The sequence below is a fragment of the Portunus trituberculatus genome, chromosome 35 (genome assembly GCF_017591435.1).
Source record: "Portunus trituberculatus isolate SZX2019 chromosome 35, ASM1759143v1, whole genome shotgun sequence".
Lineage (NCBI taxonomy): Eukaryota > Metazoa > Arthropoda > Malacostraca > Decapoda > Portunidae > Portunus > Portunus trituberculatus.
The window spans coordinates 9173939-9187242 of NC_059289.1; the positions used below are offsets into that span (position 1 = coordinate 9173939).

Below are 13304 nucleotides of genomic sequence, written 5' to 3' on the forward strand. Positions count from 1 at the left end.
TTTTTCAGCGTAACAGTAACTGGAGTTTAAATTACCTCATTCTTTCTCTTCTAAGGTTTTTCGTTCTCTCTCAGCTTACTCATTTGTGTGGAAAGTTTCACATAGTAGATATAGCTGTGATCTGTGATTCTAAGTCTTGGGATATTGGAGGAACGTTTTCATAACTTTAATATATACAGTACGTAATCTGTGAGTCTTTCTGCCAAGCAATGTTTCTTGAGATTCCGTATGGTATAATCTCTCTCTCTCTCTCTCTCTCTCTCTCTCTCTCTCTCTCTCTAAAACAAGAGGTCCGTGTCTATGTGCATTCTCTGTCCATTTGTAATGTGTGCATCTTGAATCATAGCAAGAATCAGTACGTGTCTCGTGTATCTAGTGAGATTCATGACTTATTTGATATTCATACTTTCATCTCGTGAATGAATTTCATGACATTTAGTTTCCTCGGTGCGAGGGAAAGAAACTATGATCCTAGGGATGATGATGATTGTTGCATTATACTCGAGCAGGAAATTACGATAGCGATGGATTACTTAATCATCCACCTTATGCTTAGAGTTTTGATTTTGAAGAATGGTGAACATCCTTATATACTTGACCAATCTGTATCTACAAAGTGTGGAAATCGTGATAGGTTGCCGAGCCCCACCTGTATACGGGACAAGCCAGGACGTTGATCCCCTGCAACTAATCAGGGTGACGGTGTAGTTATTAATTCAAATCCTCCTTAGGTCAACTTATAGCCTGCACTGAATGATGATGAAGGTTGTGCAAGATGTTGCGAGGTATAAAGTGCTCGAGTAGTGGGATGGTGGCGTAATCTTTGGGCGGTTTCACTTTCACGCCCAAAGTGGGCTATATTTCATATTTTTGCAGGAAACAGCAAAACACGAATATACACTATTTAAGATAAATGATTATGTAGAAGAAAAATCCATGGAATCCACTTGTAAATATTCATGTATACGTGATTAGAAGCTAGGAATTCTAAAATATTTATTTCATACCAGACATATCCACTTGTGAAACAACAAGCCCAAAAGATTATGACTTACCAGTTAATTTTCTGTATATAACACCAAAATGAGTAATCAAACCTTATAAATGCATACGACCAGATATACCATTATCATACATAAATAAATAGAAATATATGTATAGATAAAGTAACGTTGCCAGATAAGATATTCACAATTCATCACCAAATAAACATTTACTCGTCGTTCAATCTTGTATATCAGAAAATGATAAGCTTTGAGAGCTTTGTAGGATATCCCAGAGCATTGGAAGTGGGCTACTTTTTGGGCTGGGCAAAAGGAAACTCATAGCGCTACCGGGCAACTCAGGACGGTCCTCGCAACACCATGACGTCACTTAATGAGGCACCAGTTTTATCGAATGGTGTTGAATGGGTGACAGTACGGTCGGCTTTACAGTCAGTTTTATCCTATTTCCCTATGCCCTACTGGGACCTATTCGTAAGGTGATACAGGGCTTGTGAGCAACTGATCAGAAATACACAGGCAATGTTCACGGGCACCATTAGAGTGAAAATATGCGAAGCTACAGATCTGCGCCGTACCGACTGTATGAGTCGTCATTTCTTAGTGGCAGGAGTTGGAAAAGGGCCACAAGATCAAACCTTGGATCCCTATGTTAGCTTAGATGTGGACGAGGTGCATTGGAATAAGACACAGCCGCGGCAGAAGACCTTCACTCCGGTGTGGAATGAGTGGTTCGAGCATGAGGTGGACGGGGCCGCCCATCTCGGCCTCAAAATCTTCCATGATTCTGCGGTGGGGAATGACGATTTCGTAGCCAATGCCACGGTGGACTTCGATGAAATATGTAGTGATAACAACACCCACTCCGACTTGTGGGTGAGTTGGCCTGCCTCCGAAAAAAGTATATATATATATATATATATATATATATATATATATATATATATATATATAATGTAATGTATGCATGTATATGTATGAATAGTAGCTAATGAGTGTAGGGAGGGTGATGTATAAGAGAGGAGAGAGTGAGAGTGGGGGAGGGTGGAATGTGTATATGTTGGTCATGCTAGTCCAATAATCCCAGAGAATGTGACAGATGCAGGAAGGCATGTTACCCACTGCACACTCACATTCAACTATCCTCTCTTCTTTAATCACACAAAATGCCCCTTCCTCCATATTAGATCCTCTTGTTTCTCATTCTCCTGCAGGAATAATGAAAAAAAAAGATGTTTTTGTAAAATTGACTTTCTCAAAAGGTTACATTTGTGGAGATAGGTCTGTAAGCTGCTGCCTGCCTGGGTATACACACTGCATAGATGCCCCACCCACCCACCCACACACACACACACACACACACACACACACACACACACACACACACACACACACACACACACACACGATATTTGGGTGTGTCTCCTTTCACGTGTAGCCCCTGTTCACCTAGCAGTGAGTAGGTACGGGATGTAAATCGAGGAGTTGTGACCTTGTTGTCCCGGTGTGTGGTGTGTGCCTGGTCTCAGGGCTATCCGAAGATCGGAAATAATGAGCTCTGAGCTCGTTCCGTAGGGTAACGTCTGGCTGTCTCGTCAGAGACTGCAGCAGATCAAACAGTGAATTACACACACACTGACATGACATGACACACACAATGACTTGATGAAAATTAGATGAAATAAAAAGGGAAAACTGCACCTTTAAGGGTAAATGTGAGAACTATGAGGCTAGAGGAAAGGCTAGACACTAATGTGGGGACAGGAAAGGGGATAAGCGAAACAAAACTTATGTAATGGAAGATGATCTGGAAAAAATAACAGGAGGAAGAAAGGTGAATTTTGTAGATGTAGTTAAGCAACAAATAAGAGAGAAAACGAAGGACACAGTCATACAAGTGATCAAAGAAAAGGAATACGTTGGACAAAAAGAAGTGTATGGTTATATATGGACTATAGGTGAAAATAATCCAGTAAAATTTGTGAGGGAGAAGGAGAAGAAAGAGATGGTTAAGCAAATAATATCATTAGTTCAAGATGAAGAACAGTCTTGAAAAAGAAATAGAAGAAATATACAGACTTGGTAAATATAGTGAGGGAACCAAAAGACCACTTAAAGTTAAAATGAGAATGCTAGTAAGGGGTAGAGGAAATATTAGTGAGGACTGGAAAGCTGGCTGGTAAGATAGAATGTAACAATATTTGGATTAGGAGAGTTATGAATCATGAAGAAAAGGGTAAAAGAAATGAGAGAAGGAAGCTAAGGAAAAAAAAAAAAGAGAAGGACAGAGAATGAGAAGAAGAAATTCTACTGCAGAGTGCTAGACATGAGGCTGAGGAAATGGTATATTCTGGAAGGGGAAGGAAAGCATTAAGAGTTATGTATACAAACTGATGGATTTATAGTAGGATGCTTAGAAATGAGAGATTATATATTGGAAATATAACAGAGATAAAATTAAGTGAAGACGTCCAAGTAAAATTATAAAGAGCAGGGATATGATGCTAGGAGGAAAAACAGGATGAAGAGTATTAATAATCTCTTAAAAGGATATATATGTGGAAGAGGTACTGTATGGAGATGGACTAGCAGAGGTTTTAAGCATAACAATTAGGACCAGTGGGAGGAAAGGAGGATTAACATAGTAACATATTTGCCACTGAAGACTAATACATGGAATGGAGACTTGGTGTACACAAAGAAATGCAAAATGAAGTGCTAAATTGCTAGGACAGTATATTGAGGAAGGACAGAAGAGTGCTACTTGTGGGGGATCTAAACTGCAAACATGTAAGTTGGGAAGAAATGAATACAAACAGTCATTGTGGATGTTGGGGGGAAGAAGTGTTACAATTGGCAATGGTAAACACATTGGACAAATGGGTGAAGGACTATACAAGGTATAGAGGAGAAGAGCCATCTATGCTGGATTTGGTATTTACACACACACACACACACACACACACACACACACACACACACACACACGTTTGGAAAAGAAATAGAGTAGGTAAGATGGGAGGAGGAGTGATGTTGCTGGTTAAAAAGATATAAGGTGGATCAAGTGAAAAAGGTATGGGAAAGGCAGAAGTGCTAAAGATCAGAGCAGAAACTAATGAAGGAAAAAAGAGGCACTACATAGTGGTGTACGTACCACCTAAGACAAATGCATGGTCAGTACAGGAATATGAAGAAATGATAAGTGATACAGGAACATGTCTGGAAGAAATGTTGGGTGGCTGTGAACGAACTATAATGATGGGAGATTTTAATTGTAAAGAGGTGTGTTGGGAGGACTGGTCAATGGAAGGATCAGAGACAACATGGGAAATACACTATTGACACTGGCAATGGAAAATGTGTTAACTCAGTGGGTCAAAGAAGATACTAGGTTTGGAGGAGAGGGAGCATCGTCAAGACTGGACTTGGTCTTTAGTACAGAGCCAATGGTCATTGAGGAGATGAGGGTGGAGTGCCCTTTAGCAAAGAGTGATCATGCAGTTTTGGAGTTCAAGGTGATAGATGAAGAGAAATCTAGAAGAAATGAAGAATATAAAGTGGGAAGATGGAATTATGCCAAGACAGATTTTGGAAACCTAAAGAAATTCTTTCAAGAGACAAATTGGATGAAATTCAAGAGTGCTAAGGAGCAAATGAAAAGTGGAAGGAATTTATAAAAATATACAAAGAAGGTGAGAAAAATTTGTACCAATAAGACAACATAGAGAAGTTGGAAAGCAGGACTGGTTTAACGATAGATGTGAAAAGGCTAGAACAAGAAAAGAGGATGCATGGAAGAGGTGGAGAAGGAAAAGACGGATTAAGCAGTGGGAAAGTTACAAAAGAGCAAGAAATGAATATGTGTTGATTAGAAGAGAAGAAAGAAAGAAACAAGAAAAGGATATAATTGATAAATGTAAAGACCAACCAAGGCTTTTTTACAGACATGTGAACAACAACATCAAAAATAGAGAAAGTATTGAAAGTTTAGAAGTAAATGGAGTATGCAGTGAAGATCCCAGGGAAATGGCAGAGGCTATGAATGGATGCTTTCGGAAGGTATTCACAAAGGAGACTGCTTTTGACAAACCACTGGTAATGGAACAGAAAGGGATTATGAAGGAGTTTCAAGTAACTGGAGGAGATCAAGAATATGATGGGGAGTTTAGAAGTGAGAAAAGCTGTGGGACCTGATGGGGTATCAGGATGGATTTTAAGAGAATGCAGGGAGCAACTGGCAGAAAAAGTTTGTGAAGTAATTGATGCCTCATTAAGGGAAGGTGTAGTGCCCCAAGACTGGAAAAGAGCTAACATTGTCCCAATCTATAAATCAGGTAACAAGAGAGACCCATTGAACTATAGACCAGTGTCACTTACAAGTGTGGTAGCTAAGATGTGTGAGAGGGTGGTGAAGAATAGATGGACAGACTTCTTGGAGAAAAATGACATACTTTGTGAGTGTCAATTTGGTTTTAGAAAAGGGCGTTCATGCACGACAAACCTGATATGTTACTATTCGAGGGTGATAGATGTAATACAGGAAAGAGATGGTTGGGCTGATGGAATATATCTGGATTTAAAAAGGCCTTTGATAAGGTACCACACGGAGACTGATCTGGAAACTTGAAATGGTAGGAGGAGTGCATGGCAGTTTACTAAAATGGATGGAAGACTTTTGGTAGGAAGAGAAATGAGAACAATAATTAAGGACAGACCATCAGAATGGGGCTTGGTGGAGAGTGGAGTTCCACAGGGATCAGTGTTGGCACCAGTAATGTTCGCGGTCTACATAAATGACATGGTGGATGGGGTGTCCAGTTATGTGAGCCTATTTGCAGGCGATGCAAAATTGTTAAGAAAAGTGAGATGTGACAAAGATTGCGAACTACTCCAGGAAGACTTGGACAGAATATGGAAATGGAGCTGTACATGGCAAATGGAGTTCAACACGACAAAATGCAAGAAAATAGAGTTTGGCAAGAGTGAAAGAAGAATCAGGAGTATGTACAAGATAGGAAATGAAGACATAAAACCAGTCATGAAGAAAAAGACCTTGGGGTGACAATTACCAATGACCTATCGCCAGAGAGACATATAAACAAAATAATTGGAGAAGTATTGAACTTATTGAGGAACATAAGAGTGGCGTTCGTATATTTAGATGAAGAAATGATGAAGAAAATAATTACTGCAATGATAAGACCGAGGCTTGAATATGCAACAATACAGTGGGCTCGAACTTAAAGAAACACATAAGGAAACTAGAGAAAGTACAGAGGGCTGCAACAAAATGGTGCCTGACTTAAGAGATTTGACTTATGAAGACAGACTGAAAAGAATGCAACTTCCGACCCTGGAAAACAGAGAGAAAGGGAGACCTGATAGCAATATACAGAGTGATGATTGGCATGGAAAAATGGATAGGGAAGATCTGTGTATGTGGAATGAAAGAATGTCGAGAGGGCATGGGAAAAAACTAAAATGGCCACTTATAGGAGAGATGTGAAAAAATATAGCTTCCCTCATAGAAGGGTGGAAGCATGGAATAGTTTAGACGTGGAAGTGGTCAACGCAAGGAATATTCATGATTTTAAGAAAAAGCTGGACATTAATAGATATGGAGACGGGACAACACGAGCATAGCTCTTTTCCCGTATGTTACAATTAGGTAAAACAATTAGGTAAATACACACACACACACACACACACGGTAGCTCAGTGGTTAGAGTGCTGGCTTCACAAGCCAGAGGACCGGGAGTTCGATTCCCCGGCCGGGTGGAGATATGTAGCCCCTGTTCACCTAGCAGTGAGTAGGTACGGGATGTAAATTGAGGGGTTGTGACCTTGTTGTCCCGGTGTGTGTTGTGTGCCTGGTCTCAGGCCTATCCGAAGATCGGAAATAATGAGCTCTGAGCCCGTTCCGTAGGGTAATGTATGGCTGTCTCGTCAGAGACTGCAGCAGATCAAACAGTGAAACACACACACACACACACCGCGTAGTGTAGTGGTTAGCATGCTCGACTCACAATCAAGAGGACCGGGTTCGAGTCCCGGTGCGGTGAGGCAAATGGGCAAGCTTCTTAATGTGTGGCCCCTGTTCACCTAGCAGTAAATAGGTACTGGATGTAACTCGAGGGATTGTGGCCTTGCTTTCCCGGTGTTTGGAGTGTGTTGTGGTCTCAGTCCTACCCGAAGATCGGTCTATGAGCTCTAAGCTTGCTCCGTAAGACTGGCTGGGTGACCAGCAGGCGACCGAGGTGAATTATACACACACACACACACACACACACACACACACACACACACACACACACACACACACACACACACGGTAGCTCAGTGGTTAGAGCGCTGGCTTCACAAGCCAGAGGACCGGGGTTCGATTCCCCCGGCCGGGTGGAGATATTTGGTGTGTCTCCTTTCACGTGTAGCCCTGTTCATCTAGCAGTGAGTAGGTACGGGATGTAAATCGAGGAGTTGTGACCTTGTTGTCCCGGTGTGTGGTGTGTGCCTGGTCTCAGGCCTATCCGAAGATCGGAAATAATGAGCTCTGAGCTCGTTCCGTAGGGTAACATCTGGCTGTCTCGTCAGAGACTGCAGCAGATCAAACAGTGAAACACAACTAGGAAAAAAAAAAAAAAAAAAAAAAAAGGAGCCTTGTCCAAACATCAAATATCATAGCTCAATAAGAAAAAGTGATCATTTGGTTCTAGCAATTGAATTAGAGGATCAGGAAATTTAGAAATGTAATGAGAGAGACAAACAAAAAAGATTGAACTACACCAAGACAAATTTTGAAGAAATTAGTTTGGTAGTATTGGATGGAAGGAAACCATGCAATACAAGACAGTCCAAAAGAAGTATGATATATTCATAGACAAGTATAATGAAGGGGTAAAGAGATATGTTCCCAAGTACAGAGTAAAAGAGAGCAAACACACATGGTATAATGCTATATGTGCAAAACTAAAAAGTATAAGGATGCAGCTTTGAAAAAAAAAATATGGAAGCAACAAAACGAACTAAATAGGAAGCAGTATAAAGAGGCACATAACAAATATATTAGAATAAGAAAAGAGGAGGAGAGAAATTTTGAAAAGGATGTAGTGAAGAGATGTGAAGAAGAACCCAAGCTTTTTATGATTATATAAATGAAAAAATGACAAACAGAGAGACCATCATTAAGTTGATTAAGGAAAATAAGACATATGAAACAACAGAAGAAATGAGTGAACTTATGAATGAGGGCTTTAAATCAGCATTTAATGAAGAGGGAAATTTCATTGACACAGGAAGGATTAAGAAACATTGTGATGTGTAAACAGAAGATTAGATTATTACTAGAAAAGGTGGATGTAAGAAAGGCATTGGGGCCAGATGGAGTGTCAGGATGAACACTTGAGAGAATGTAGAGAACAACTAGTGGAATCAATTTGGGATGTGATCATCAGCTCTCTAATGGAAGGAGAGGTACCAAGGGAATGGAAAAGAGCAAATATAGTGCCAATATACAAAAGAGGAAAAAGACCTAAAATTATAGACCAGTGTCACTGACTAGTGTTGTAGGAAAGATCTGTGAAATTGTAATGAAAGGAAAATGGTTAGAATAACTCCTAATTTGGTTTAGAAAAGGAAGATCATGCATAATTTACTCTGCTTTTTATACTAGAGTAATAGATGAAGTACAAGGGAGAGATGGATGGGTTGACACAGTGTATTTAGGTATTAAGAAGGCTTCCTTCAGTGTATGTACCACACAGAAGGCTCCTATGGAAAATTGAACACATTGGAGAAAAACGGGGAAATATCTTAAACTGGATGACGGACTACTTAACAGATAGGGAAATAAGGACAAAGATAAAAGACATCCCATCAAGTTGGGGCACAGTTACTATAGAAAAACTAAATTGTACAGACCCATAGGGTGTTGTTCACCATCCTACCAGATCACCCTATACTACTCATGGTTCTTTAATCATAGTAGCTATTATAAAAAAATCAGCTTTCTAACAATATTCAAATTATTTAATTAAATATCATGTGATACAAATAAGTGTTATATACCAAATCACATGAAGGTATTTCATGTTCTTCAGGGTTCTGTCCTGTCACCCATTCTCTTTGTAATATTCATTAAAGATCTTAACCAAACTTCTTGCCTAATCCACTTCAATGCTGATGATACCATCCTACTTCTTTCCACGTCCTTTCAGAGACAACCCTTCAGGAAGTCAACATATCAGGCAGGGATGCCACAGAATGCCAAACTTCTGATCTTTCTAAGATTTCTGTTTGGGGCAGAGAAAACTTAGTATATACGTAGTGTTCAATACCTCAAAAACTTAATTCCTCCATCTAACAACTCGACACAACCTTCCAGACAAATATCCACTCATCTTCAGTGACACTCATCTGTCCCCATCTTTTACATTGAATATCCTCAGTCTGTCCTTTACTCATAATCTTAACTGGAAATTTCACATCTCATCTCTTGCTAAAACAGCTTCTCTGAAGTTAGGTGTTTTGAGGCGTCTCCACCAGTTTTTCTCACCCCTTCAACTGCTAACTCTCTACAGGGGCCTTATCCATCTTTGTATGAAGCACTCTTCATATGTTTGGGGGCGTTCCACTCACACAGTTTTGTTAGTAGATAGGGTAGAATCAAAAGTTTTTTGTCTGATCAACTCCCTTCCTCTGACTGTCTTCAGCCTCTTTCTCACTGCTGGATGTTGCTTCTCTTTCTATTTTTTTTATGGCTCTTTTCATGCTAATTGCTCTACTGATCTTGCTAACTGCATGCCTTTCCTCCACCTGCAGCCTCGCTGCACAAGGCTTTCTTCTTCCCCTCATTCCTTTTTCTGTCCAACTCTTTAATACAAGAGTTAACCAGTACTCTCAATCATTCATGCTTTTCTCTGGTTAACTCTGGAACTCCCTGCTTGCTTCTGTATTTCCATCTTTCTACGACTTGACTTCTTTTAAGTGGGAGGTTTCAAAATATTTATCCTTGAAAATTGGATAACATGATTTTTAAGGAACTGGCAAGCCAGTGGTTCTTTTTTTTTTCCCCATTTTTTTTGTCATTGGCCAGTTTCCCCTCCTGCATTAAAAAAAAAAAAAAAACTTGTATGACAATGTGGCATATCAGGTCAGGCAGTGTTGCCACTTAACCTGAGGTGAGATTTTCCCTGGGGGAAGAGGGAGCTGGGTCACCACGCAAGTGCAAATTGACTCACTTCTCATCTGGTCTCCATGATAGAAGGACACACTGACTCTTCCCCATATTACTGTGTGTTGTACAGCCATAGCAAGGAAAAAAAAAAATCTCTTCATCCAATGTTGTTCAATGAATAAGTTCAGCTTGGGGCAATAACTGAAATAAAATACTGTCTCATCTTGTTTCTTTTCACCACTCATTATATTAAATTGGGTATCTTGAGAAGACATAACCATAAATATTCTGTAAGTTATCAGTCTCATTTTCACTTTAATAACCAGCACCTTTACTCTATTGAATTTATTTATTACATTATCACCTATAGAGATCTTCATGTCTCTTGTCCCCCACCCACCCTTTTTTTTTTTTAGGCAAAGTGATGCATTAGATTGAATTAAGATCTGTTATTCCATTTTTCTTGAAGTAATGAGAGATATGGCAACATCGCACAGATTATCAGCCTCACACTGTAGGTCAGTACAATTTAGTTTTACTATAGTGGTGTACCATACAGTTCAATGCTGGCACCAATTATGTTCCAAGTATATAGCTATCAATTATATACAAGAGAGTTTGAGTAGCTACATAAATTTGTTTGCAGACAATGCAAACTTTTTGGAAGTAATAAGGAACAGCGAGAACTGTATGGAATTGCAGAAAGATATTGACAAGATCTGGGAATGGAACCAAAAGTGGATATTAGAATTTAGTACCAGGATATGCCATGTAATGGAAATGGGTAAAAGTAATAGATCTATGTGGTAATACAAAATGGAAGAAGAGATTATAATGTAAAGGAAAAAAAAAAAAAAAATTTTAAGAGAAAAATGTGGGAGTGATTTACAAGATACCCTGACTCCAGAAAGACACATAAAGGGGTTATTTGCTTCAATATACAAGACATTTACAAATACCAGGGTGGTGTTCAATTACATAGATAAAAGTTTGATGAAAAGATCATAACCACTATGATAAGACCTTGACTAGAATATGCAGTGGTGTGGTCACCATACAAGCAGAAGGACATCAGGAAACTGGAAAGAATCCAAAGGACTGTAACAAAGATGGTGCCATTAAGAAAGACTAAAGGAAATGGAACTACCAACTTTTAAGGATAAAAAGGAAAGAGAAGACCTAATAATGATGTATAAGTTAGTAAATGATATGGAAAAGGTAGATAGACAAGACCTGCTAACACTAACAGAGGATGGGGATAGACGAACAAGAGGACACTCAAAGATCATGAAAAGTCAGTGTTCAAGGAACATTTGAAAGTTCAGTTTTCCACATAAGAAAGTGGACATCTGAAATGTGAAGAGATTGTACAGCAGAAAATGTGCACAAATTTAAGGAAAAGTTGAATCATAGTAGATATGGAGACAGGTCACTATGAGCCATGCTCGAACCCTGTAATATACAATTAGGTAAATATAACTAGGTAAACACACACACACACACACACACACACACACACACACACACACACACACACACACAAGATGCGGTCGAGGAAGGACGCAATAATGTCGCTCCCGAGAATCAGCTGATCTTCACTACCTTTGTTTGGGTTTGCAGTGGCCTGGGTGATTAGTGTGGACTCGTTTTTTTCATGAATACAGTGTTACAAAATCATGAGTGAGAAAGAGATTCCATCTAAATGCAGGTATGAGACACGGGAAAGAATGAAAGCTGATGATGACTATGTTGGTGAGGGAGAAAGAGCATTCGAAGGCTTTGATACGACGCATACTTCACTATTTGATGGAGTGTTGACTATCGAACGTAAATTAGATAAATTGATAAAGGAGAGTATGGGAATGAAAGAGAATGAAGAACAGGATAAAGAGCTCCAGAAATTGAAAGAAAGGATAAAAAGAGTGGAAGAAAACGAAACTAGGCTAAGAACCGAAAATGAAGAATTAAAAGTGAAAGTAGCTAACTACAAGAAATTGATGGAAGAAGGACTCGGTAAAGCCGAGAAAAAAAAAAAAGAAGCTGAAAGATCTAGTTAACAAAGAAGAGGAAAGAGTACAAGAAGTGATTAAAAAAGAAGTACAGGCATGGAGAATCCAAGATAAGAAAGACAAGGAATCATTTCAGGAAATATTTCAAGAACAGTTAAAAGAAAGAGATGAAAATATGACAAACAAAATGATAGGAGTCCTGAAGAAAAAATTAAATTTAGTAAGAGAAATTGCGGGAAAAGAAAGTGTAATTATTTTTGGACTGAAAGAAAAAAAATGTTAAATATAGACCAAGAAGGGAAAAGGACGAAATAAAATCAGAAAAAGACCTATTAAAACATCTAAATGACGAGGATAGACAGAACTTAGAAGAGGAAGTAAAAGAAATCCATAGAATGGGACTGTATCAAGAAGGAACAGTGAGACCAATTAAGATACTACTAAAATCGCAAAACAACAACAGAATAAATACTATATAGAAAAACAAAACTCAGAGAAACAGAAGGTTGCAAATATATATATATATATATATATATATATATATATATATATATATATATATATATATATATATATATATGTTTATATATACACTTAACCCTCGGCTATCGCGCCCAATTGGGGCCGAAATAGCTGCGCCATAGCCGAAAACGCGATAGACGAATTGATCTTGGCGTGAAGGCGGTTTTGGCCAATGAGTGCTCAGATATCCCATGACGTCATGGCTGAGAGCGCGATAGCAGGCATCTGAGGTCGCAATAATGAAATCTTAGCAGCTTTTCATGGATGCGCGATAGCAATTAAATGCGATAGCCGAAGTCGCGATAGCCGAGGGTTGACTGTATATATATATATATATATATATATATATATATATATATATATATATATATATATATATACACACACACACAGGTAACCCCCGTTTAACGAAGGTTCACACAACGAAATTTCGCTACAACGAAGGTTTCGTTTTACTAGCATCTGCTTGTTTAACGAACACCAAACTCGCTTTAACGAAATTTTATCTAGGTAATTTTTTTCCAAATTTGAAAGCCGCACCGTATCATGCAAGCTGACAGGCTTTTGAGTACACCAGGAGCTGCTGGTACTAAGGCC

General features: G+C 39.0%; 1 protein-coding gene across 2 annotated transcripts in view; it reads left to right on the forward strand.

The window, feature by feature from the left end:
- The first annotated feature begins 1370 nt into the window (after positions 1 to 1370).
- LOC123513120 (protein kinase C-like) overlaps positions 1371 to 13304 on the forward strand; it is a 103347-nt gene continuing 91413 nt past the window's right edge. Inside the window, exons 1-2 of one of the 2 annotated variants that reach the window (XM_045270001.1) lie at positions 1371 to 1905; positions 2936 to 2937. In XM_045270001.1, the coding sequence (XP_045125936.1) occupies positions 1527 to 1905; positions 2936 to 2937 (381 nt within the window). In that variant the 5' untranslated portion in view covers positions 1371 to 1526. The remainder of the gene's footprint in view (positions 1906 to 2935; positions 2938 to 13304) is intronic. The other variant, XM_045270002.1, reaches the window with a different exon arrangement.